The 25,565-nt window shown below is 55.5% G+C and overlaps 9 protein-coding genes across 9 annotated transcripts; 7 read left to right on the top strand and 2 right to left on the bottom strand.

Moving 5' to 3' along the window:
• Positions 1 to 1,206: 1,206 nt before the first annotated feature.
• Positions 1,207 to 1,924, bottom strand: J4E83_007894 (uncharacterized protein; the record flags this gene model as incomplete). The annotated part of the gene is made up of 2 exons (XM_049334792.1): positions 1,207 to 1,895; positions 1,918 to 1,924. The coding sequence occupies 2 exons, from the start codon at positions 1,922 to 1,924 to the stop codon at positions 1,207 to 1,209; spliced, it is 696 nt and encodes a 231-aa protein (XP_049186281.1).
• A 2,299-nt stretch (positions 1,925 to 4,223) lies between these two features.
• On the top strand, positions 4,224 to 5,486 carry J4E83_007893 (uncharacterized protein; the record flags this gene model as incomplete). Its single annotated transcript, XM_049334791.1, has 3 exons — positions 4,224 to 4,229; positions 4,279 to 5,130; positions 5,178 to 5,486. 3 exons carry the CDS (start codon positions 4,224 to 4,226, stop codon positions 5,484 to 5,486), a joined length of 1,167 nt encoding a protein of 388 aa, XP_049186280.1.
• Positions 5,487 to 5,944: 458 nt separating this feature from the next.
• Positions 5,945 to 7,330, top strand: J4E83_007892 (uncharacterized protein; the record flags this gene model as incomplete). Its single annotated transcript, XM_049334790.1, has 1 exon — positions 5,945 to 7,330. The coding sequence occupies one exon, from the start codon at positions 5,945 to 5,947 to the stop codon at positions 7,328 to 7,330; it is 1,386 nt and encodes a 461-aa protein (XP_049186279.1).
• Positions 7,331 to 8,265: 935 nt separating this feature from the next.
• Positions 8,266 to 9,276, bottom strand: J4E83_007891 (uncharacterized protein; the record flags this gene model as incomplete). Its single annotated transcript, XM_049334789.1, has 2 exons — positions 8,266 to 9,074; positions 9,129 to 9,276. 2 exons carry the CDS (start codon positions 9,274 to 9,276, stop codon positions 8,266 to 8,268), a joined length of 957 nt encoding a protein of 318 aa, XP_049186278.1.
• Positions 9,277 to 11,374: 2,098 nt separating this feature from the next.
• On the top strand, positions 11,375 to 14,392 carry J4E83_007890 (uncharacterized protein; the record flags this gene model as incomplete). The annotated part of the gene is made up of 1 exon (XM_049334788.1): positions 11,375 to 14,392. The coding sequence occupies one exon, from the start codon at positions 11,375 to 11,377 to the stop codon at positions 14,390 to 14,392; it is 3,018 nt and encodes a 1,005-aa protein (XP_049186277.1).
• A 1,011-nt stretch (positions 14,393 to 15,403) lies between these two features.
• Positions 15,404 to 16,791, top strand: SPE1 (Ornithine decarboxylase; the record flags this gene model as incomplete). Its single annotated transcript, XM_049334787.1, has 2 exons — positions 15,404 to 15,680; positions 15,731 to 16,791. The coding sequence occupies 2 exons, from the start codon at positions 15,404 to 15,406 to the stop codon at positions 16,789 to 16,791; spliced, it is 1,338 nt and encodes a 445-aa protein (XP_049186276.1).
• Positions 16,792 to 17,699: 908 nt separating this feature from the next.
• Positions 17,700 to 21,503, top strand: J4E83_007888 (uncharacterized protein; the record flags this gene model as incomplete). Its single annotated transcript, XM_049334786.1, has 3 exons — positions 17,700 to 20,260; positions 20,310 to 20,916; positions 20,964 to 21,503. 3 exons carry the CDS (start codon positions 17,700 to 17,702, stop codon positions 21,501 to 21,503), a joined length of 3,708 nt encoding a protein of 1,235 aa, XP_049186275.1.
• Positions 21,504 to 22,054: 551 nt separating this feature from the next.
• On the top strand, positions 22,055 to 22,685 carry J4E83_007887 (uncharacterized protein; the record flags this gene model as incomplete). The annotated part of the gene is made up of 2 exons (XM_049334785.1): positions 22,055 to 22,209; positions 22,256 to 22,685. 2 exons carry the CDS (start codon positions 22,055 to 22,057, stop codon positions 22,683 to 22,685), a joined length of 585 nt encoding a protein of 194 aa, XP_049186274.1.
• A 1,165-nt stretch (positions 22,686 to 23,850) lies between these two features.
• J4E83_007886 (uncharacterized protein) lies at positions 23,851 to 25,155 on the top strand (the record flags this gene model as incomplete). The annotated part of the gene is made up of 8 exons (XM_049334784.1): positions 23,851 to 23,862; positions 23,969 to 23,976; positions 24,029 to 24,075; positions 24,128 to 24,147; positions 24,204 to 24,215; positions 24,300 to 24,574; positions 24,634 to 24,721; positions 24,775 to 25,155. The coding sequence occupies 8 exons, from the start codon at positions 23,851 to 23,853 to the stop codon at positions 25,153 to 25,155; spliced, it is 843 nt and encodes a 280-aa protein (XP_049186273.1).
• Between the last annotated feature and the right edge of the window lie 410 nt (positions 25,156 to 25,565).

Here is a 25,565-nt window from a genome sequence, read left to right as displayed (position 1 = left end):
CCCCCCCCCCCCCCCCCCCCCCCCCCCCCCCCCCCCCCCCCCCCCCCCCCCCCCCCCCCCCCCCCCCCCCCCCCCCCGCCGCTGAAGCCGTACACCACTTCAACCTCATCTCTACTTCCATCGCTCCTCCGAGGTTTCATCACTCTCAGCTCAGCTCGTAGGCAAAAATGACGTTCAATCCGCGTCGCACAACCTCCGACTCGCTCCCTCGCCGAGAAGTTTGATAGCACAATCCCCATCTTCTCCACCACCATCACACAAGTCCATCTCCACGACCAAGGAGCTCAATCTCAGAGCCTCCCTCTCGGTGCTCCTAGGTGAGCACAAACATGTGAATGACATCGGCTACCTGCATAGGGGCACTTTTTTCCAACTAGATGATGCACGTTACAAGGCAAGGTCGCACTGACAGCTGTCAAAATCTCTGGTGCGTCGTGACATGAGCGCGAAGTCATGGTAGTGTCGGTAGTGATGGACCATGGGCGCGGAGATTGTTGCTGTTACGGTGGTAGCTTGAGCGGCTATTCCGAGGGGAGCACGTGTGATGAGTTGGACGAGGCGATGTTGTACGAACATGCGTATGGAGTCGGAGTTCGACTACGTGACCATTGCTTGAAGCTCGGTATGGAAGACCAGATGCACAGTTTGGGGCTGTGTATATGAGCTGACAACGGACGATCAAAGCCTCACCGATGTTGTTCAGTAAGTGTGATATGCATGCTGGCACAGTGGAGGGATGATCATGCCAGCAAAACTGCAATGTAGTGCAAGCATGGACAAGAATATATTACTAGATACCAAGAAGGAAATCGAGCAAGCTCGTACAGTTCGACTATTACATACAAATATAAGAAAAAGAATTAACCAGACGTCTGCCACCATGTATGTACAAACTCTCCATGCCACGAACGTGGTCCAAGAGGTGGGAGACCGGTCAAGCTCTGTCCATGTACTGATGAGGTACCAGAACATGCCTCATGACTGAGACAGTGTTGTGTAGAGCTATCGGTATAATAACACAAGACTCGTCGCGTGGTTGTCCATGGTCATACTGCAAGTGTAGCTGGCGTGTGTATGACTTGCGAATGATCGAGTGTGCGTCGAGTGTTCTGAATCGAAGGTAGGAGATGGTGCAATCGAGCAGCTGATATGGCGGTTGTCGTAGTGCGATGTAAGAGTCGAAGAATCTTCTCATCGTGAAGAGGTTTACTCCTCATCGTCTTCGGCCGCGCCAACTTTGGTGTCCCAAAGGGGCCCACCCTGTGGGTTAGGAGCGGGAGCAGCTTCAGCGTTGCGCCCCCAAACTGGCCTTCTCCCTGCGTCAGGAGCGGGAGCAGCTTCAGCGTCGCGCCCCCAAACTGGCTTTCTCCCTGCGTCAGGAGCGGGAGCAGCTTCAGCATCGCGTCCCCAAACGGGCTTATGCTTCTGTGGGTTAGGAGCGGGTGCTGCTTCAGCGTTGCGTCCCCAAACAGGCTTCGTTCCGGGATACACCCACTTCGGTGGGCCAGGAGCGGGAGCAGCTTCAGCGTCGCGTCCCCAGACGGGCTTATGCTTCTGTGGGTTGGGAGCGGGAGCAGCTTCAGCGTTGCGTCCCCAAACGGGCTTCGTTCCGGGATACACCCACTTCGGTGGGCCAGGAGCGGGTGCTGCTTCAGCGTTGCGACCCCAAACGGGCTTCGTTCCGGGATACACCCACTTCGGTGGGCCAGGAGCGGGAGCAGCTTCAGCGTCGCGTCCCCAGACGGGCTTATGCTTCTGTGGGCTAGGAGCGGGTGCTGCTTCAGCGTTGCGTCCCCAGACGGGCTTATGCGTTGCTTCAGCGGGTGCTGCTTCAGCGTTGCGTCCCCAAACGGGCTTTCTCGTTCCCTCAGCAGCGGGTGCAGCGACGGGAGCGGCTTCAGCATCACGCCCCCAAACGGGCCATCTCGTTCCCTCAGCAGCGGGTGGAGCGACGGGGGCAGGAACTGGCAAGGCGGCACTGTAAACAGTGACCGACAGGATGGCGGAGGCGATGAAGGCGGAGATCTTCATGATGTCGAACTTGGATAGATCGTGTGGTAAAGTATCGTGAAGGTTGGAGAGGATCGACTGTTGATCAGATGGTTGATGCTGATCCTTGAAGGTGCAGACGATGTCGAAAGATATTGGTGCGTGCTGGGGAGAGTACTTAAGTTCGAGAGGGAGATGTAATCACACGAGAGAACCTAACGGAGGCGTTCTTTTTCTCTATTGACACCCCAGAACATGAATAGGCCACATTGTTGCTCAATAGACCTTCGGGTCGCCCAAGTCCGATAAGTGAAGGCAAGCCCTCAAAGGGATCACTCTGAATGGAGGTCGGTTAAGCCCCAAAGCAAGGTTATCCAGAGCAAAGAGGTCTTCCAGGCCTTCGGGGGCGCTATGGATTACGGATAACTTGGTCCGAGAAGATTCAAAGCTCGCGGGGAGACGGCGAGCATACGCTTTGCGACAAGTGCAACAAGGGATTACTACAACGTTGAAAGCGAACGAGTTCTGGTGTTGTGATTACCTCTTTTGGGTCTGAATAGCTTCAATAGAAAAAAGAGGCTTGGCACGGCTCGCGTGCACTCGATATCAGCACAATGACGCGCCACATTATGAAAGATTGATTTTACTGGATCAAAGAACGCCTTCTGGAAGGTTCACGAGTAAACGACTCAGGATTGAGGTATCGGCGTTAAGGAGGCGGCTCAAAGGTGGAGTAGCTTTCATGGAGGTGTGATCGAGCAATATTACGCACATTAGCGCATGTCGAGACTGAAATCATCTTTGAGATCGAGAGAAAGAGACTTCAGGTCCACCAATGATTTTGAATCGATCGCAACCTGCGATCTGTAGGACAATGGGCTCGCCCGGTTGACGTAGGAGGACCATGATGCAAGTGACTCTGCGAGGGCTTCCGAAAGAGCCGTTGTCCTGGGACAGCAGCGGTTCGACCAGCCGTAAACGGTAGATACGCTGAGAGGCGGAGAATATAGCATTATCGGCAAGACAATAACGCAAGTGTTGCTCGCATGCAGGGTGCGCTTGGGGGCGTCTGACGACATATTTCGATGGAAAAGAAACACCTGCATGAATGCTCCTTGCAGTGCACCGTGTGCCACGTGGGAAGGAGACCCCTAGTCTGAATCCTTTGAATCGCGAACGGTTCCTGTTGGGCTTGGGAGTCTATTGGCAACGCAAGACTGATGGGATTACTGTCAGGGGAATCGTCAGCCAGGCTCGATGCGCCCTCTGAATACGAACGTTTTCACTCCATGAGCTCTTTCGAAGTCGCCGGTTTCAGCTGGTGATATGAATGCGAAGGACTCGAGAGACAGGAACACGTCGTGGTGTGTGTTGGGTTGTCTGAGCAGCCGCCTGGTCGATGAGGAGCTGATTAAGCTAGCGTCGCACGTGGCACCGCGCCAAAAGTTGCCGCGGGAAATCGTCGCGAATCACTGTGAGACGCCCATGAAAGTATGCATGCGAGAATAGCCAGGTCCACGGCGCCTGCGTTCAGAACGGTGCTTTCGAGCTTGTCGAGGCGGCGGTCAGCATGGGTCTGCTCGTCCTCGCAGGCTGGTAGCGGACGAAGCCGCCGACACATTACCACCCAAACGTCGGAGAAGCCCTACTACATCACCACGCCAATATTCTATGTCAATGCTGCCCCGCATGTCGGCCACCTGTATACCATGGTCCTCACGGACGTCATAAAGCGGTGGCATGAACTCAAAGGAGAAAAGGCGTTGCTATGCACCGGAACAGATGAACATGGCCTGAAGGTGGTTTACCTGGCAATGTGATAGTACTGCACTAAATCTGTAACAGGTTCAGAGAGCAGCTGCAAAAGCTGGCATTGACCCGAAACTGTTCTGCGATAAGGGTGCCGAGATCTTCAGAGTACGCATGCACGCATAACGAGCCCCCGCCATCGTTACTTACCTGTACGAGGAACTTGCAGCCAAAGCCGAGATCACGAACGATCACTTCGTACGGACGACGGATAGAGAACACAAGGAAGCTGTCGAGTATGCATGGGTACGAGAACTTGAGTTCAGACGGTGGAAAGCCATGTAGCTGATGGCGGACAGTTCCTGCTACAAGAGAAGGGCCTCATATACGAGCAGAAGCATGAGGGATGGTATTCAGTCACAGACGAATGCTTCTACCCACAGTCTGCCGTACAGCCATATCTTGACCCACCTACAGGGAGGAAGATGATGGTAAGATTTTGCTGGGGCGCCACTGTCAATCGATCTGACCAGGCTACAGACATCGATTGAGACTGGTAGTGAAGTAGAGTGGTCTTCAGAAGTCAACTATCACTTCCGACTCTCGGCCTTCCAGGATAGGTTGCTCGAATTCTTCAAGAACAACCCCGAATGGATAACCCCGGAGCACCGCATGAAGGAGGTTGTGCAAGCGGTCGAATCAGGATTGGAGGACCTGTCTGTTTCTCGACCGTATGAACGATTAACGTGGGGTATTCGAGTTCCCGGAGACGACTCGCAGACCATCTACGTATGGCTCGACGCGCTGATGAACTATGCGACTAAGGCCGGATACCCGTGGACACCAGGCCGCGAACAAGCCGGAGGCTGGCCCGCGGACTGTCATGTCATCGGCAAGGACATTGTGCGGTTCCATTGCATTTACTGGCCCGCCTTCCTCATGGCTCTTGGACTTCCATTGCCCAAGAAGATTCTGACACACGCTCACTGGACTCTTGGAGGGTCAAAAATGTCCAAATCTACTGGCAGGGTTGTTGATCCTTTCCACGCCCTTGATCGGTTCGGTCCGGATGTTATGCGCTTTTACATGGCTCGCGAGGGTGGTATACAAGACGATGCGAGCTATGACAATTTCCGCATCATTGGTTTGTACAACAAGTTCTTGAACCAGCAACTCGGCAACCTGGCTTCTCGTGTTACACGAGGCAAGAAATGGAGCGTCCGTGGCGCAGTCGAGCGTGTTGGTGGGTGGCCAGCGGAGGAGTGGGCGGAAGGACCAGGTTCCAAGTTCCGGAATAATTCTCTTGCTACCATCGCCTCGCAAGTAGATGCATCTTTTGATGCCTACGATCCGCGTAAAGCCGTGTCTCAAATCGCAGAGTTTGTCCGAGGGGTAAGTCTGGACACTCTTCTTTCTGCCATCCTACTAACTGGACCAAGTCGAACGCTTTCTTCCAGATGTCGCAACCATGGGACAAGGTCTTGACCTTTGGCCCAGGAGAGCCTGGCGAGGATGTCGACAAGATCATCTATCTTGCCGCTGAAGCACTTCGAATCACCGGTATCCTATTACAGCCATACATGCCGAACAAAGCACGCATGCTACTTGATCAGCTAGGCGTACAGCAAGATCGAAGAACCTTTGAATACTGCAAGCCTGGCGCTGATCTAGACTACGGAACTCCGTTGGTGGAGCTGGGTGCAGCGCACAAGGGTGTGTTGTTTCCCCCACTGCCGAGCGAGGGATGAGAGTCAGGTGTGGTGTACTATATGTATTTGTAGTTGCGAAGCATGGGCAATGAAATAACTCCAGAAGTGAATACACGTACACTCTGTGAAAATATGGAGCGCGTGACTGCGTCAATATTCAAGTCGCTTGAACCTAATCGCGCAAGTGTGCTGTCGTAACGGAGTTTCTTAGAAGTACATTCTAACCCTCAAACATTGCTCGACAGGTGAGTTTGGTCAGGAGCTGATCCCGTGTGGCTGGTGCCTAATGCCAAGACTACATCATCGGCCGTCGCGAACTTTGGATTTCTGAGTGAACATTCTCTACGACAGCACAGTCACAAACACCACAACACCTCCACAACTTTCGCTCCTGAAGCTGCATCGGAGCCTCCCAAAATCTTCACATATTTCTCTAGCGGTTGCGAAAGCACAACACAAAGCATCGCGCACGCGCCTCCACGCAGGATCAATTCACCATGGCCGCCCCCAAGCCGGGCGGCTTCAAGATGTCGCTGGGCGCACTGAAGACGAAGCCAGGGCTGAAATCTTCTCCCGCACAGAAAGACACCAAAAAGACCAAGCTTTTGCTCGGTGACGACGAACCAGACGATTCGAATACGCAACAAGAGATCACGGGATGGGACGCAGCAGAGGGCGGCGCTGTCGATGCCAACGGGAAAAAAGAGAAGGAGGGACCGCGCATCATTCCAGCTTTGCCCAACCGCGATTGGCGAGCAGAGGCACGGCGGAAACAACTTGCGAAAGCACCCCATCAGCAAGCGCAAAATGTCACGGTTGATGAGAGCAAGATGGAGGAGCCGAAGGTGCAATATGGCCTTACGATCATCAAGAAAGACGAAGCGCAAGAAAATGGAGCTGCGGAAGCTGAAGCCGCGGAGCCGATGGAGGTGGAGCAAGACAATCTCACGGAAGAGCAGCGGCTCGAGAAGAGGGCACTCGATGCGCTGATCAGCGGCAAATCCACGGACAACGATCTCGTGATTCCTGTGCAATCAGAAGAGGACGCACTCTTAAACGATCTCAACAATGCGCCCGACGCGCCCACCCTCGAAGCATACAAAGCAACCCCGATTGAAGGCTTCGGCGCGGCGCTCCTACGTGGTATGGGTTGGAAGGACGGCGATGCAATAGGCAAGAACGGTCCTGTTGCGAAACCGAAAGAAGTCAAACGGCGACCAGCGCTGCTTGGCATAGGCGCAAAGGAAGACGCTGCAATAGGCGTTGAGCTAGGGGAATGGGGTGGTGGCAAAGGCAAAGGGAAGAAGGTCGCGCAGAGCTACAACCCCGTTACGCTGCGGAACAAGGTTACCGGTGAGATGATCACAGAAGAGGAGCTAAAGGCCAAACTGGAGGCTCAGAGCTTGATCCCAGACGAGAAGCCATCACGAAGCAAGAGCAAATACGACGACGACAGCGAAGACGACGAGCGAAGGCGCGAGAAGCGGAAAGAAAAGCGAGATGACCGCGACCGCGACCGCCGACGCGACGACGACTATGACAGCGAACGGAGAAAAGACAAAGACCGTCGAAGAGACAAGGACGATTACTACGACAGCGACCGCCGCCGAGACAAGCGGAGAGAGCGAACACGAGACGACGACTATGATAGCGAGCGCAGGCGCGAGAAGCGAAGAGAACGTAGCCGCAGCCCCGACGACCGAAAAGAAAAGCGCCGCGATCGGTATCGTAGCAGGAGTCGAGACTCGAAGCGCAAGAGCGATAGGAGGGACCGTAGTCGCAGTCGAGACTCGGATGATCGCAGGAAACGGAGGAGAGATAGGGAGTATGAGGATGAGGAGAGGTATGAGAAGAGGCGTAGGGATGATAGGAACTATAAGTAGTGTTTAGATGGGTTGGGCATAACGGTATCAGACAGTATGAAGCTGCATGTACCTGGCGTTTTGGATCGGCATCTTACGGGCATAGCATAGGCATGAATGGGCATCTTCATGATGGAAGTATGTAATTCAAGCTGAAGTCTGACCAAGAAGTTCGAAAGATATATGAATAAGTCATACGACCGTACAGATCGAGTGTTGTCCAAAACTTGTTGACAACACATCGACTCGTACTTTTCAATTAATATCGTGTGCAAGCTACAAACGCGAAATAATACTTTATGTGAAATCGAACTAATTGTAATTTTTTTATTATCACTATGGTTCAACTTCAGCACAAACAAGTCTTTATACTTGATATTCTACACACCGTTGAGTGTGAAATTCAAGGTAAGCTTGCGTGAATATTTAATGGGCGAGTTTCTGTCCTGTTATCATTTCCGAATAAAAAAACCTTGAATTCTGTAAAAATGCTATAATCAGTAAGACACTTCCACTCGCCTCCAAGTTGAATCGCTAGTTTACCTTTGGTGTTAAATAAGGTACAGTCATTTGTTGCTTCTTTCGATGTGCTTGTGCAGGAATGAAAGCACAGCACAACGCGACGAAGTAAGACGGGATATAATCGCAATGCAGGTGTACAACCGAAGTCTAGTATATCGTGTTGTGAATGATTTGAGTGGTTCATAGTCTGTTAAATTTCTGTGCGTATCAGAAACAATCGTTGTAGTATCATCTCATTCCATTATATGCCATATTAAATATCATTTACTAGTACATCGAAACCCCCATCAATACAACTCTCGTGCGTGCTTCATTCTTAAATCGTAACTATGCGGTGGACTCAAACAATCAAAACGCCAGTGGTATATGTGAATGCCAAAAGCTCAAAACAAGACAAATTGAATATGTACAAATACGGGGTATACATAGAGGAATTAGAAGTTGCGCGATGGCAGTGGGGACGGGTCCTGCGCGGGCATAGGGTAGCCGTTTCCGGTGTGTGATACGTAGCCGTTAGCCTGACCACTGGTAAGGGAGTTGCCATTGGTGTATCCGTTGGCGTAACCATTAGTTTGCGGTACGGCCATTTGCGAGTTGCCACGGTAGTATTGCTGGCTATCCGCAGCGCCATCGCCCATGTGGTGGTGGGGGTGGGTTCGTCCGGTCTCGCCGCTCTCCTCGAAGACTTGCATCTCGGTCTGCTTGGACTGGTGGTTCTTGGTGCGCGTGGCAGGTAGGAAGTCGATGAAGAAGCTGAAGACGTAGAAGCAGTAGATGAAGGATACACACCATTCCAGGACAGCAGCCACGTTATAGATGTGCTGCTTGGAGCATACCGCAAAGGCGATGGCGAGGCACACTTCGGTGATGATGAAGAAGAGTTTGATCCAGAAGGAGATTCGGAGGATGGAGTGCTCGCGGTAGTGTATGCCTAGGCGCTGGTACTCCCAGCAAATGAAGATTGCCGAGACGATGTAGCCGATGATGAAGACACCAAGAAAGATGTTATGCAATCTGTTGTGGTTCTTGCAATCGAAGATGGTAAGGAGGATCAGACCGGCGGCACCGATTATGGCGGCGACGGTTGCGCAACCCGAGTAGATCTTCTGCCAGTGAGACGTGTTTGGCGCAAGTTTGTTGGTGTGTCGCAGCCAGCGCTCGAAAATGAAGGCGAGATCGAAGGTTACGACAGTAACGGCGGACATGGCAATGAACATGGCTTTGAGGTAATCCGCACCAATGTCTGGATGGCGTTAGCATTGTATGAATCGTAGAGTGCCCATTCTGCATAACTCACCAGAAATGTAAGGGATGTTTTGCCCGTCGCTCATCGTCACATAATGCGGTTTGCCGGTGGCAGCCCAGTACACCAGCATGGTGATGAGCATAGCAGTCCATACTACTGCGGAGAAGATGGGGACGACCCAATACGAGAGCCCCAACATGCTGGCTGATGTCCCTCGACGGTCTTTTGAGATTTGCGGGTAGAGCGGCGATGAGTCCTGTTGCGACTCCAAGGGGTATCCAACGCGCCTGCGACGGGAGTGTGCGGATAGGGTAAGACGGCACGCGACCAGAAGGTGAAGTGAGGGGAGTGAAGCAGGAAAGACACGAGGACGCGATCAGCAGCAGGGAGCAGGCCTAAGAAGATGAGAGGGGACCAAAAGCAGATATGATGGCAGGACAGTCTGCGGCGCAATGAAAGTCTCATACAAGCGGTGTTGTTGCTAGGACGCGACTATGATGTCACGGCTCCACGACTAAGCCGGCTTGCGTAAGATCCCGCCGCCTCCGCTTCGATCGCAGTGCTGGTGACGTCCAGCAAGGCGCAGACTCTTCGATTGCGCGGAGTGAAGATCGTGAATGCTTCCCAACACCTGCGGACGAAATCTCACGTCAACCTTGGAAGGCTTACTGATGATGATGCGGCGACGAGCCTCTGCGGGTGTGGCTGCTGCAGAGTCGCGATAGGACTAACGCCATGTTTGTGCGCCTGGCGCATCGAATCTGCCTCAACAACCTTGCCATCGAGATTCAGGCCAGGCGTCGCAGAGCTCGATCTCACTCAAACGCAACGCAGAGTTTCAGCGTCAGCACTACGATGACACGTCCGAGGACCAGGCTGTTGTCGCATCGAGAGACCCGACATTGTAAGGTCCATGTGACTTACGATGCTCGGCAGTATTGCGCGGCCTGATATGGCTGTCACTCCGTCGTGAGGTGGAGCGCGTTGCTAGTGGTGCGCGACATCCAGGCCTTCAGTGCTCCGGCCTTGATAGTTTTACAAAACTACTCCCGAACTCCAGTGTGGCCTGTTGCTGGTGCAAGTGCATAGCAGCCTGCGATATGGTTTCGAGACCAGTCGATGCATTCGGGCTTTTATCCAGAACCCGGGGTAGGTGCGCGCAACTGTGTCGCGTATGTCGCGCGTCGGACCTGCCACCTGATCAGCCTACTTACTGCAGTCCTTTATTCCTGGAAAATTGTTGCCAGTCATTTCTTGGACGGTCGCAGGAGTAGCGGTGACTATGTGTCCTGAGAATACGTGGCGGGGATGATAACGCGCGTAGCCAGAACCCTAGGACAATCACGACGCGACATGGAAACAAAGACGGACTGCTGATCGGAGATAATCCACAGTCTACTCAAGCTGGGATCGTCAGGTTCAAGTATCCGCTACAAGAGTTGAGAGAAAAAGGAAAGCGAGGAGTACCGCGCGAACTGTTCATGCATGCTGAATGCATGGACCAAGGCGAAGACCAGGGAACTACGGCAAAAGACATCTGGGATGGCGACACGGCCAGCCACTGTGCTTGCTAGGAGCACCGCCACGCTTTATGTTGCGAGACGCATATGTCGGCACGGCCACAACAAACCAGCTCGCCTAGCTTTTCCTGGTGTGGATCTTTCACAGCCATGGCACGACTTGTGCATGTGGAATTTGCACTTTGCCATGGTTTGAGGCTTGCAGAGGTCCGATCAGCCGTTAGTTCACCGATACGGCAAAAAGCATCTGGGATCCAGCCTTCGCGTTGCGCATGCATCACGACCCCCCGCCTTGATTGGTTCCGGCGCTCGTGCGTGCAGCAATCTTGATTGGCAGATTGCTCCCATCCTCGATGCAGCCTGCATTGTCCGGTTTCATATCGACCTTCTTCCAAGTTTGTTGTCACGTAGACCAGCTCAATCTTTGCCTGCGACGTGCACCGCTCGTAGTTCCATGTCTGGCGTCCTTGACACTTGTAGCCGGCAACGCTAGACGCCCGTTCTCGCGGGGACATATTACTTATTGTTCCTCAATATCCCTCCACTTGGTCCGCCAGTTCTAGTGTACCGCCGGACTATGCTTTCATGTTCGCATACCAGCCTCCGTACTGATAACGCTGCAGCTCCGAGGACACTATAAGGGTACGCAGTCAACCTCCCATTCTGCCTGGCATTCACGAACTACAATTAACTCTCTCTTTAGCTACTGCACTCCCGATGCATCATTGCCAATAGTTTTGAGCGCCGTCGCTCTCCAACCCCACTACCACCTTCAACATGGGTAACCAGCCCAGTACCGAGAACCACAACAAACTGTCCAAGCCGAAGACCAACACCAACTCCGCGAGCGCGGCGGGGAAGCTCGACTCTCCGCAACCCACAACATCGAGATCAGCAGACCTCACCCCCGAAGGACGCCAACAAATCAAAGATGCGCTGCTCTCACCTATTGCTAGCGAGTTCGATCCCACCACATGGACACACGAGGACGATGGGTTAGGGGAGGTCACAAAGACGCGTGGTCGCGCATCGACAGTTGGTTCGAGATCGAACTCGCGAACAAACTCAAGAGCCAATTCCCGAACCAATTCTTTGTCGTGTTTCCGGAGCAAGCACAGCTCGGCAGCCCAGCTTGCTGGCCTAGCAGACTCCAAGCTGTCTTTGGCTTCTGTCTCACACGTGGATATTGCTGAGGCAATTCGGCTTTTACAACAAGTCAAGAAGAATGGCACACCAGAAGAACTTGCGGCGCTGCAAGAAGTCCTTGAATCACCTGAGGAGCCTCCCCAGCCGGTAGCTGAGGCACCTCCTAGCCGAAGAACTTCGCTAGTTGATCGATCTTCTTCTTCGCTCACACGCCGTCAGTCCCTGGTCCAGACACCTGGTGTAGGCACACGGCACTCTCCCATCGAGGGACGTCGCAGGACATGGAATTCATGGAAAGCGCCGAAGCTCAGCCCTGAGGAAGAGGCAAAGTGGCAGCAAAAGTCAAAGGCGAAGGCGCATTTGAGCCCTCAAGCAGCTCTTCGCTTATCTGATGAACCTTGCGATAGCAACACAACGCGAGCCCACACCCCATCGGACCTGGATTATGCGCATCTAGGGAACCTACAGCCAGGAACTCTCGTTGTCACGAACGGTGCGGCATCGCCTGTTCCCAGTTCAGAGACTTTAGAGTTGCGCAAGACTGAAGAGGAGGACTATTTCGAAGCAACAGAGTATGCCTCCAGTCCGTTGACGATGAAGTCATCACGCCAGAGAGCTCACACAAGGAGCAAGTCAGCCGCTGTTCCAGCGACTTCTTCATTGTATGAGCTGGAAGCCAACGAAGTAGCCACACCGTACGAATTGGAGACCCCGGTCGTTATGATGGCGTACACGTCTGAGCCGCAGCACAACACTGAAGCTGAATCCCCAAAGTTTCTGCGGCTCACGCCCCAGGGCAAGAAAGGCGCAGCGCAGTTCGCCCAGAGCTACCAGGACGATATCCCGTTAAGCCCGTTTCTTGTGTCCGAGGAGACGACTGAGTCCAATCAGCGGGAGCCTTCTCCTACCTTACCAGAGCCCAAGCCTCAGCCTGATATCGAGATCTCAGCACCTTCGTCCCCATCGATCGCGCCCACCTCCAATAAGCCAAAGAGCAGAGCTTCTCAGCGGCCAGCACCACGTACGACCGATTCTGGCTACTCATCCGCTGGCAGTCTACGTATAGTCGGTCAAGAGCCGACGGAAAACGCCACCACCATTCTGTGTCATCGGTGCAACGACTCGCCGCAAATGGTTGAGGTGAGCCAGGGACGCGAGACTCGCCGTTCAATTCTTGTGAAACAGAACCGTCAATTCGTGGAGTCGCCGAACACCACGAGCGATTCGGATGGCTCAGCCGAGAGTGGCAGATCCAAGCAATCGCTGTCAGTCAATGTGCAGAAGGCGCGATACCTGCCAGCGCTGAACAGTCCGGTTCCGTCTACTAGCTCTTCTACTAGATCATCGACGTCCGAGTGTGTACATTCGCCAATAACATCCCGATCCATCGGTTCAAGGGCATCGTTTGACAGTGCTTCGTCAAAACAGCAAAAGCGATTTCACAAGAAGCGGCCGTCCCAGGCTGAACATCCTGTTGTTCAGTCATGCCAGCCAATTCCAGAGGGAACGATTCCTGAGGTCCCAACCAGGGTGCGAGCCAAGTTTGAGCGACGCGTGTCGAGCTCTCCGGGAATTGATTGCTTGACGCACACCTACCCGACAAAAGAGCACGTTTCTGCGGACGATTCCACCATGGAGGCTTCTGCTCCGGAGCAGACTGAGTTCAAGCCACTCGCTGAATTGGAGGCTGAGCGTGCACCCACACCCCCTGCTCACGGTCGTCGCAGGAGCTTGTCCTTCTTCCGAAGGAAGTCTGCACCTGCACAGAGTCAGACCGAGCAAGAGCCTGAGCAGGCCGCACTTGATGTGGTTCATCTTGGTACCATCACCTCGTCCCTCGGCACCTCTCCGTACGACATCGCCATGTCCGACACCCCGAGACAGCGTGTTGTTTCTCCAACCCACCCACATCAACTAGGTGCTTCTTTGCCTCGGTCGAAGTCGATGGTGACCATGGACAGCAAATCTGCTGCAGAATTTGCGCGCCTACACAGCAGGGACCTATCCGTTAATCGACGGGACATGCCCGCTCAACAGCGCCGGAAAAGCCTTCACAACCTGAAGAAAGCAACTGGTGAGGCTACGGCGTCGAAACTTCGCCCACAGAGCATCGACGTCCCACCTGTGCCATCCATCAACACGGCCAGGCTTACCGTCCCACAGACTGGGAAGCCTCAAGGACCCAGGGCTGCTCCCAGCCCCAGGCCTCGCAGTCCGAGAGGGTCTCCTCCGGTGATCAGATATGGCGCGCCTCCGCAACAGCCTCCTCAAGGTGTGATATCGCCAAGGCAGTCCCAGGTCTGGCATCAGCGCCGTAGGACGCTCGGAGATCGCCTGTACTCGGATGTCAACCTGGACCTGTACTCGGATCCAAACGACGCGTCCAACAATGCGAGTCCAGTCGAAAGCCCATGCGAAAGTCCCCTCGAAATGACTCCCCGCAAAGAAGTCAAGGGTTCCAACAACATCTCTAGGTGGGATCGCTTTAGTGGGGGTTTGGATTACAACTACGAACATGGGGCGGGCATCGGAGGCAGCGCCGGCACGCGATCGCACCACAGCAATGCCTCGCTGAAGTCGCTGGCCTTCCAGCACCAGTACGGCGTGGACCTGTCCGACGTACCCATTATGATCCGGTACCAATCGTGATGCAGCGCGCGTGAGAAGGGAGTAGGTTCTGGCTTGCGGGGTTACTATTTACCATAATCAAGTAGCATTCACATGTTGCGCCTTTTGCATTCACACAGCGGCATCTGGGTAGGGAAGGGTATGGCGTTGTTCCTGTTTTGAGTAGATACTGCATGAGCCGGCATATAGCTACGACTCCACCCAATCAGAGAATAAATATCACTGCTCTCACCGCAACTGCTGTGCCCTGTTGGTAGAAGTACCATGCGCGTTTAATGACCTTGGCACGTTGAGCGCGCGACGGTTGCCCAAAAGCCGCGTCGGGCATACCTGACATGCGCGATTTCGAGCTCCAGCGGTGGCTCAGCCTCGCATGCGTGCCATCGAGCCGATCAGGCACCGTCGGCGTCCATGCACGAGCCCCGGTGATGTCAGAATGAAATGCTAGTGGCTGCAGGTCCTGGACGGCGCAGGGATGTTAAGTAATGTTCGGTCCAAGACTCCAGCACCACAACCGAATGCGCGAAAATTGTCACTCCAGCTCCCCGCCATCGCCTCCCTTTCTCCTACACCTCACCCGCTCCCCATATTCACCGCCCGCCAGACACCGCGCCCTATAAAGCGTCCGTCTGCGCCTTCACTGCAGCCCACACACCCCTTCCGACAGCCTTTGGTCGCGTCAAAGGCTCCCGTCCCACTACGGCTTCGGCCCTGCTCCTGCTCAACGCCCAAGTTGTCTCTGCGCGCCCAGCACCTCACGTCTTCAACAACATCCCCCCTCCGCGTCTTGTCGCCATCTAAGACCGAACTCGAGCGCCTTTTCTTTTTGTCTCCTACCCAGACACTCGAGCAGCCCGAACTTCAGCTGCCGCATAGGACGCCATCAGCGGTTCTTCCTCTCGCAGAGGAAGCGGCCAGACCTCGCCCAACACCTAGCCTCGGCTTCGCACCCTTCAAGCCACCTTAACGCGGCACACCGACCGGCGAATACCCTAATTAACCAACCCTCTATCCAGACCCATCGTCAAGGGCATGGCACCTTCTGCTATCACGACCACCGAAGAATACCAATTCCCGTTGAAAGACATCCAGTCACTCAACAACTATTCCGCTGGTAGTGTGGACAATCATGGCGCCTGGAAATCCAAGCAGTTGATTGCGCACGCTCTCAAGAGCCGTGTCGAGGCTATTGATCCTGATACCTGCAGCGTCGGTGAGGAGGAAGCCTTCTTCGTCGCCGACCTGGGCGAGGTCTACCGCCAGCATTTGCGCTGGAAGAAGAACCTAGGCCGCGTCAAGCCGCACTATGGTAAGTCACCGCACACCACACCACGCAGACTCGCCACTAACATGCCGCAGCCGTCAAGTGCAACCCTGACCCCCAAGTGCTGCGTCTCATGACCGCACTGGGTCTCGGCTTCGACTGTGCCTCCAAGAACGAGATTGAGACTGTGCTCAAGTTGGGCGTCGACCCGTCTCGCATCATCTACGCGCAGCCCTGCAAGACCAAGTCTTACATGCGCTACGCCGCTCAGTCTGGCGTCAAGCAGATGACATTCGACAATGCCGACGAGCTCTACAAGACCAAGCAGCTCTTCCCGGACGCCGAGCTGTACCTGCGCATCTTGACTGATGACTCGGCCAGCTTGTGCCGTCTCAGCCAGAAGTTCGGCGCCGCTTTGGACACGACTGCAGAGCTCTTGGAGCTGGCGAAGAAGCTGGAGCTCAACGTCGTTGGAGTCGCGTTCCACGTTGGCTCCGGCGCATCCGACCCCAAGGCCTTCATCAAGGCTGTGCAGGATGCCCGCTTCGTCTTTGACCAGGCGGCTGCACTTGGCTTCAACATGCACACCCTTGACGTCGGCGGCGGCTTTACGGGCGATGCTACCTTCGAGCCCATGGCCGCAGTGCTGTCTACTGCCTTGGACGAATACTTCCCGCCCCACATCCGCGTCATTGGGGAACCGGGACGCTACTATGTCTCCACAGCGTTCACCATTGCGTGCCATGTCATCGCTCGCCGTACCGTTGCCGATGCTACTCTCGGCACCACGTCGTACATGCTGTACCTCAATGACGGTGTCTACGGCAACTTCTCGAGCATCATCTTCGATCACCAGCATCCCGTGCCGCGTGTACTGAAGAACGGCAACGATATTCTGTACGATGTCCGTCGCTCTGGCTACGACACGCCGTCTCAAGTCGAGTACTCCATCTGGGGTCCGACATGCGATGGCATCGACGTCGTCTCGTCGTCGTGCACCTTCCCCGAGCTACTCGACGTGGGTGACTGGCTCTACTTTGAGGAGATGGGCGCGTACACCAAGTGCTCTGCTACTCGCTTCAACGGCTTCAGCGACAGCCACGATGTTGTCTACGTGTGCAGCGAGTCTGGTGCAGCGGCTCTTATGGATATGTAAATATTCTACTGCAGCGTTATGCGGTGTAGAAAGATTTTTTGTGTGTAATAGCGAGACGGAAGAAGCGCGTATGGAGGTAATCCCTTGGTTAAAAGTTTGATAGATTTCGTAGTTGTTTCGTATTCTTATCATCTCAAATGCAGTACATTATTATAGCTGGAAAGGCATTCATCCCTTGTGTCGGTTTTGTTACTAGGTCTAGTTTCCTCTTCACCTCCACGCTTGACATTTCCTGATAGTCGCTTGCACGACAGGCACTAATGACTGGGATGTTGAAGCCGATTTGCCGCGTTGGTGTTGACAAGCCGAAGCTCGCGGATGCTCACAGAGTTGTCGGCCCGCTGCACTGCGCGGCCCGCCATGCGTCGAGGATCGTGGTTGTTACCAGCCACAGATGGCTTCAGGGATGGGCGATTTGATTTGCTGGAGGCAGATGGTAGTGTGTGCCACACCAGGTACAGGATGCTGCTCGTATGCGCCGCCAAGTGTGATCAGGAGCGGCCGCAAATTCGGTCGCAGCGCGTAAAGTCGAGCAGTCCAATCACATGTCAGAGGGCCTCCTCAGCCCAGGAGGTCAGTATGGCGAGACCCGCTGCAGCCCAACTCTTGGAGGGCCATGGGAGAAAGGCTACGTAAGTCAGCAGCATCGCGTAGAGACTGCCCATAAAACCTGAGGGCCCAGCGCGTGGCATGTTCATGTACAGTTGATGCACCCCGTCGCCCGGCAGCGTCATATCGAGCCTCGAGCGACTACCCCACCCCGCGCAGCCATCCACACCACCGTGTTGCCCTGCGCACGTCGAGCTATCCGCACCCGTAGCCAAAAATAAGTCGCCGCCTGCCATCGCCGGCGATCCAGGCACCGCTGCTGCAACGACACCGCAGCGCATATCCTGCACTCGCCCACCATGGACGGCCGCAAGCAGGGCCGCCCGGACGAGGAGCTCTTCCTGCGATACGACAACAACAGCAACCCAGACACGCCCATCATTCCCACCGTCGGGCCCCTGAGGATACAGAAGGGTCGCGATGGCAAGAGCCCGCCGCCGCGAACAGACTCGGCGGGCAGCTCGAGCCAGCCCGCCTTCTCGCGCCCTCCTCCCATGCCCTCGTTCCCCGCGCCGCCCACCAGCCCGCCCAACGCCCCTCTGCCCTACCCCGACAGCGACCGCCCGCCCACGCTCAGCACAGGCAGATACACTCCGCTCAGCGAGAGGGAGCGCCGCGCGCGAACAGCCACACCCCCTGACGGCGCAGACGGACCGCGGCGAGGCTCCAATGCGACAGGACCGAGTCCCACCTCGCCCAGCCAGCGCGCCCGCTTCGACGCCAACGACCCAAACCGACCCACGATAAGCGGCTATGGCGCGCGGAATCCAGACGGCTCTATCCAGCCCTCGAGGCTGGCCGAGCGCAGAGGGACAGCCCCGAAGCCGCTCCCAGACTCGCCAGGCCCAGAGGCGCCCGACAAGGAGGGCTTGTTCCAGAAGGCGCCGCAGCGAAAGGGCAGCGAAGACGTGGGCGCCAGCAACCCATACCCCGAGTACCACCAGCAGTACTTTCCCCCGCCCGCTGCTGGCCCCAGTGCGGCCCCGGCTGCGCCCGCTGCGCCAGTCGTATACACAGGCCCTAACCAGAATGAGCCGGTGCTCAAGGTGCCTACGCCCATGGACGTCAACCGCATGAGCTCCACCGCATCGACGTCAACAGTGAGGGCACAGAGAGGCTCACCTCCGCCCCCGGAGACGCCCATCATACCTCCCTCTGGCGGTGGCATAGAAGCGCGCTTTGCCGCAGCTGGCATTGCAGGAACCTCTACACTCACCAACCTCCAAGCGCAGAGTGCCCAGAATGCGGCAGCTGCTCAGCGCAACCAGATATATGCCAATCAGCAGCCCAGGCCGGGTCTCTCAACACCACAGCCGAGCCAACAGCCGGCGAGGAGACCATGGACGCCGACCGAGCAGCCTGGAGGCAATCCACATGGTCCACCGGCTGTATACCAGGGCATGGATCAAGTGCCTCCTTCGAGCACTCCCCCACAAGGCCCCCTTCCGCAGGCACCGAACACTCGCTTTTCGCCGCCTCCTACCAACGTGAACGTACCTCCAGAACACCCTCTGAACCACGAGATGGGACGGATGAACTTGAACGAGGAACCCCCTCCAGCCTACTCGAGTATAACAACCCCGCCAACAGGCCAAGCCCACAGCTATCCCAACGAAAAGGGACAGCAGCCAGCTGCCCAAGGAGCTGGTTTCTCAGACCCTAACCAAGGCCATCCGGCATTCGCAAATGACCCGCGTCCACAAGCTGGACCATCACAACCTGTGGCGGTCATCGCACCAACGCCGACGCAAAACCAATTCCCTCCTCAAATACAAACCACCCAACCCGCTCACACACCAAGTCCAGCTCCGGGACCCGGACCGGCCTCTCCTCCACCGCTTCCTGAAGGCTGGATAGCACATCTGGACCCTAGTTCTGGCCAGTATTACTACATCCATCTTCCAACCCAGTCTACGCAGTGGGAGTTCCCCAAGGGTCCGACACCTCTCAATCTGAATGAGCCCATGTCTCCTACAGGCACATTTGTCGGCGGTCCTTTGGCGTCTCCGTCATTTGGTAAGGCCCCCATCGCATCGCCTGGCTTTGCTCCGCAGACGGCCACTTTTCCCGGAGACTTTGGCATGGCGCCGCTTGCGACACCAACCACTACCGGCTTCACTGGACCGCCTCCAGTTGCTGGTGTAGACCAATACAAGGTTGCTCCTACCAACGGTGTCTACTTTGGGCCTTACCTCAGATACACCAACATGGACATCGAGCGAGGTCTGTGGCTAGGTTCAATACTGCTCATCACAAACACCCCTCATCCACCGACGATCCACATCCATCAGAGTGCAGATTTATCACCAAATCCGCGACAACTGAAGGCCAACCCCATCTATACACATCAGACGTGGATCTTTTACCGATACGACATTGATCTGAGAATGGAAGATGAGCACGCTGCAAAATGGACTTACGCCATCACCTCGCATCTGGGCTGCACTCGCTTCGAGTTTCTGGTCGCAGGCCGAAACGAGACCAGTTGGCGGTTTATTGCTCACTCTGGCAATGACTTCGCGCTGAACGTCAACGCTAATGAGAGAGCGAGGCTTGGTGGTGTAGGCCTGATGTGGAAGGATATCCTACAGAAGAACGCTGAGTGTGGTGGCTTCCACGTACAGCTAGGACTGGGTGGTCAGATCTACGCCGACCGGCTATGGAAAGAACTTCCTTTGCTAAAGCAATGGACCGCGACAAGTGGTAAAGAGGCCCGAAAGAATGCACCATGGACTGCAAAGCATGAAGAAGATGTCTGTCATGCATACTTCCACTATTACACAAGTCACTTCGACCAGCCACACTTGCGAGAGGCATTTGCACAGATACCTCACATCCTTGCTCTCGATGACCATGACATGTAAGTTCAATCCGTATGTGACACAGCAAGCAACCCTAACATTACCCAGATTTGATGGTTTCGGATCATACCCTGAATACATGCAGTTCTCGAACATGTTTAAGAACATCGGAAGACTGGGCATTGAGATGTACTTGCTCTTCCAGCACCACACAACACTAGAAATTCTCCGGAATGTCAACAACGACATGGACCTTTTCACTATCACGGGCACAGGCTGGCACTTCATCAAGTATCTGGGTCCATGCGTTACAGTTGTTGGCCCCGATTGTCGCTCTGAGCGCAACCCGCATCAGGTAATGGCAGGACCGACATATCAAGGTATCTTCCCGAAGGTTGCGACTCTACCGCCGAGCGTGCAGCACTGCATTTGGATGGTGCCTGTTCCCATTGTGTACCCTCGCCTAGAGTCAGTTGAGCACCTTGCCCACTCCATGGCTACTGGCAAGAAGGCTGTCACGGGTACATTCAACATGCTTGGAAAGGTGACAGCTGGTGTCGCTGGCGTTGTCGGTGCTAAGAGTGTGGTCGGCGATGGCTTCAACTCTGTCAAGAAAGCTATTGGCAAGTCAGGTCTGATGAGCGGAGTTCTGAGTCCCTTTGGCGAGATCGATTTGCTTGATGAGCTGAGAGACCAATGGACGCACGATTCAAAGGTTGGTGATGCCCATCTACCGTCAAAGTATCTGCTAACATATTGAAGGATCTCGAACGAACCTACTTGATACGAACACTCCAAGGCATCGCACACAACAAGTCGCTACGAATGACGTTCTTCTCTGGTGCCGTCGACTGCTGCGGCGCTGGCCTCGTCCATGACCCATCGAGACCCCAAGATCACAAGACAATGTACCAGATCATCTCATCGTCAGTGGTAAATGGGCCGCCTGGAAGCTATGTGCTGCGACTCCTTCACAACAACCGTGCTCTCTACGTCCCACAGAACGGACACCGCAGCAACAACCAACCCAGCGACACGAAGGAAGACATGATGGAGATTTTCACGCAAGACGTGAACGGACAGCCTCGAGAACACAAGAGGCTGATGGGTCGACGAAACTACGTCGCTTGTGTCATCTACGATCCGGAGATCGTCAACGGGACGTTTGGTCAGGCTGTCCCGGGACATGGCAGTGGCAAGTTGAGTTTGGCGGTTGATTTCATGGTGCAGAACGATGGCGGATACAGTGCGCCGATGAAGTACGGGCCTGTCATCGTCCCCAGTCTGGAGTATGGTAGATAGACGGACGACCGACATTTTTGTTTTCTTCTGTTCCAAAGGCGAAATGCATAGCAAGCGTTGTATATGCTTTCTTGGATGTATGTTTGGGCGAACTCTTTCAATATGATATCAAGCAACAATAAAGGCCTTTCCACGCATGGTTCACAGATCGATCGAGCCACTGCGATTAAGTGATTAAGACAGTCCCCTCCGCTGACAGCTCTGCAGGGCGCTGGGAGGTGGAATGGTTTGCCGAATTCGGCAATGACATGTGCAGGGCTTGGCTACCCGCGGCCTTTGAATTCTCGACGGCGAGACAGGACAGAAACTACACCACCCACACAATGACAGCTCCTGCGATACAGGCGACGGCGATACCGCGATTTCTCCTGCCGCAACTATCATGGCCCGCGCGGGTGTCACGGCCGGCTGCGCTGGGCGCACTGGAACAAAGTCGGCATAGATGCAGTGTAGCTTCCGAACGTCGCGCTGCCTTTCCGAAGCCATTGTCACGAACAACAATCCAGTGGCCAAAAACATCACCACAACATGCAAGCGGCTATGCGTCTGCCATGGAGCTACGGCGCAACTTCAGCGCGACTGCACGGCAATCCAAGGACCATCACTTCGACACGCTCAAGTTTGTGCAGCGGCTGAAGGAGGAGGGGTTCACAGAAGAGCAAGCCGAGGGCATGATGAGGGTTCTCAGCGATGTAATTGAGGAGAGGTTAGTTTAGACACGACTACTCAAGATCTGCAATTGACGTATACAGCATACAAAATCTCACGCGCACCATGGTCCTCCGCGAAGACCAGGAGAAAGCCACCTACACGCAGAAAGTCGACTTTGCCAAACTCCGCTCCGAACTCATGACGGCCGACTCGACTGAATCGAGTCTGACGCGCGCATCGCACGAGCGCCTCACGAACGAGCTCGCAAAGCTGAACTCGCGCTTACGGGACGAGATACAACGGACACAGGCGTCAGTACGGCTAGACTTGAACCTGGAGAAGGGACGCATAAGGGAGGAGGCAAACGTGCAGGAGCTCAAGCTGAAGGAGACCGAGACGAGGATCGAGCAGGAGACGGCGCAGCTGCGGGAAAGGCTCGAGGCGGTCAAGTTCTCAACGCTGCAGTGGCTCATGGGTGTGTGTACGGGTACGGCGGCGTTGATGTTGGGTGTCTGGCGGTTGTTAATGTGAGGCACGATGCGACTGCTTGTATGGAGATATGTTGGGTCAGACGCGGACAGCCTCAGAGGCCACAGAGCGCAAGTGCACACGGCCATGTTTCTGCGCCGCACCATATATGTGCAACAGTGCCTGTCAATGCAGTTTACGGCTGCAGCGGATCAAGAGCTCCGTGCACGACGAAAGTGATGCCGAGACGGCAATGGTTGGTTTTAGATAAGATAGTGTGGCGTGCATATGCAAGCACGCGGGAACAACGTTGTCCGTGTCGAGCACTGAATACAAACGGCTGCCTTGGTATTCAGGCAAATTCACGAGCTGCGCGCTGATATTGAGAGGGCTGCAGCCCGCCTATGAGGCCATGTGGATACAGACGCCAGGTCGCCTAGCCGGCCTGGCGCCTCAGATCAGCCACATGTGACACGGGAGGCTAACGCTCTGGCATTTGGCCGTGGTCGTGGTACTTCACCGCAACGTCACACGAATCATGGCGCAGAGTCGTCGCAGCGCAACAGCTTGCGGCCAGGTTTTCTAGCTGTTTCCAAGCGGCACTGATTGGCCCCCACCTGGACATGGGACGGCAGTCTAGGAATCAGCCTCTTGCTGGCGGCCGCGCTTCAGAGCCCGACTGGTGTGACGGCTCGACGGCTGCTCGACGACGTTACAGGCCGTCTGGCGTAAGATGAGGGCAGGACGGTGCCATAGCACGTGTCGCGAGCCAGGCCCGGCGCATGGTAGTCCTGAAGCCTGAAGGGGCCGGTGAAAGGACAGACCCTGGAGCTGCTCACGTGCCCATGTACCCCTCATTGCCAGCTTGCACCAAGATAGGCGTACATGGCGGCGCAACAGCAGGGCGATAGGGCGCTTTGAGACTGAGGGTTTGGAGATGGCAGAGGGTGTGTGCCAGCGCGCAAACGGGGCAGCAGATCATGTGAAGGGCAGCGGAGGCGCCAATTGGGGGAAGGCGCAGTCGAGGTGGTGTTGTTCGCTCAGCGTCTGTGCACGGGTCGTTCTTAGGGCAGACGCTCGCTTCCTCAAAACAACTTCGATCCTCTTCTGCCCGTTGATCCACACAAACACCTCAACAACTCCGCCCACCGTCTATCCTTCCATACGCACCTGCACCACCCCTCACAGTCCCCCGACTACCACAACCCCCCCCAACTCAACCATCACAATGGCGACTGAGGTACGTCGTGCTGATTCTGCCCCATCCCCCCGCTACTGTCCCCGGCGGGATGCCCCTCTGAGCCCCGATAATCCCCAAGCAAGCAACGCAGGCTAACCGTCCGCAGCGTGAGAGGTACGAGACAGCTGCCCGAGACAGCGCCCGCCAGTAATTGACGTCGCAATAGCAAGACTTTCCTCGCCCGGCTGTGCGAACAGGCTGAGCGTTACGATGGTAAGTCTCCGCGCGCTCCCTCCGCTGGCCGCGCAAGCTAACAGTCGTGCAGAGATGGTTACCTACATGAAGGTCAGTTTGCTCGCCCGTCGCTGCTCACCTCAACTCACATGCTAACTGTTTCGCAGGAAGTCGCCAAGGTATGCCCGACCGCATCCGCTCCTAAACGAGCAGGCGCCCGCCACTGCGCAGGCTCCCATCAGCGCCCGGCTAACGCAGCATAGGTCGCCGGTGAGCTCACCGTTGACGAGCGCAACCTTCTGTCTGTCGCCTACAAGAACGTTGTCGGCACCCGACGCGCGTCGTGGCGCATCATTTCGTCCATCGAGCAGAAGGAGGAGTCCAAGGGCTCTGAGAAGCACGTCGGCACCATCCGCGACTACCGCCAGAAGATCGAGACCGAGCTTGAGCAGGTCTGCCAGGATGTCCTCAACGTCCTCGACGACTCCCTCATCCCCAAGGCCGAGTCTGGCGAGTCCAAGGTCTTCTACCACAAGATGTGCGTCCACACCGCTTTCTCCGCTGTTTTCATTGCAAACAGGGCTAACACCGGCACAGGAAGGGCGACTACCACCGCTACCTTGCCGAATTCGCTTCCGGCGAGAAGCGCAAGGTCGCTGCGACCGCTGCACACGAGGCTTACAAGGTATGACGCAATGGCTACCCAGCAACATGAAACCATCTAATCCCGCAACACAGACGGCCACCGATGTCGCCCAGACTGAGCTCACACCCACCCACCCCATCCGTCTCGGCCTTGCGCTGAACTTCTCGGTCTTCTACTACGAGATCTTGAACTCACCGGACCGTGCTTGCCACCTTGCCAAGCAGGCCTTCGACGACGCCATCGCTGAGCTCGACTCCCTGTCCGAGGAGTCCTACCGCGACAGCACCCTCATCATGCAGCTCCTCCGTGACAACCTCACTCTCTGGACGTCATCAGACGGCAACGAGGGCGAGGCCGCCGCCACCACCGACGCACCCAAGGAGGAGGCCAAGACCACTGAGGACGCACCCGCTGCATCCGAGCCCAAGGCCGAGGAGCAGCCTCCTGCTGCCGCCCCTGCCCCCGCCGCTTAAGCACACTCTCCCTCTCTCGACCTTGTGTATCCTCAGCCGTCGTCATCTGTTCTCGAATAGACGAAGGAGGCCGGCAGCGAGTGTCCTACGGAGTTGTACGTGTTCTGTGTGATTTCAAAAATTGGCTTTGGCAGCAAGCGGTTCGGTACGGTCGAATTCCCCATGACTGAATGTATTTCCCTTTACTCTCCTATTGCCGGCGCTGTCCCATCGAGCACGCAGTGTGCTGGGGTCGCGTTCCGCACACGACTCTAGTACTTCTGAGCTCTTCCTCATGAGAGTCTTGGGCTGCTACCGGCGAGATAGGGCTGCGTTTGGTACGTCGGATGCTACCCTCAATTCCCCCATGTTTTCGTTTTGGCAGCACATAAACACCTCGATCCTATGCCGACAGAGATGTTTGACATCCT

This window comes from Alternaria metachromatica, assembly GCF_023757995.1.
Source record: "Alternaria metachromatica strain BMP 0045 chromosome Unknown scaffold_20, whole genome shotgun sequence".
Classification (NCBI taxonomy): Eukaryota; Fungi; Ascomycota; class Dothideomycetes; order Pleosporales; family Pleosporaceae; genus Alternaria; species Alternaria metachromatica.
Note: the sequence above shows the minus strand (reverse complement) of the source record. Positions and strands in the feature narration are given on the sequence as shown.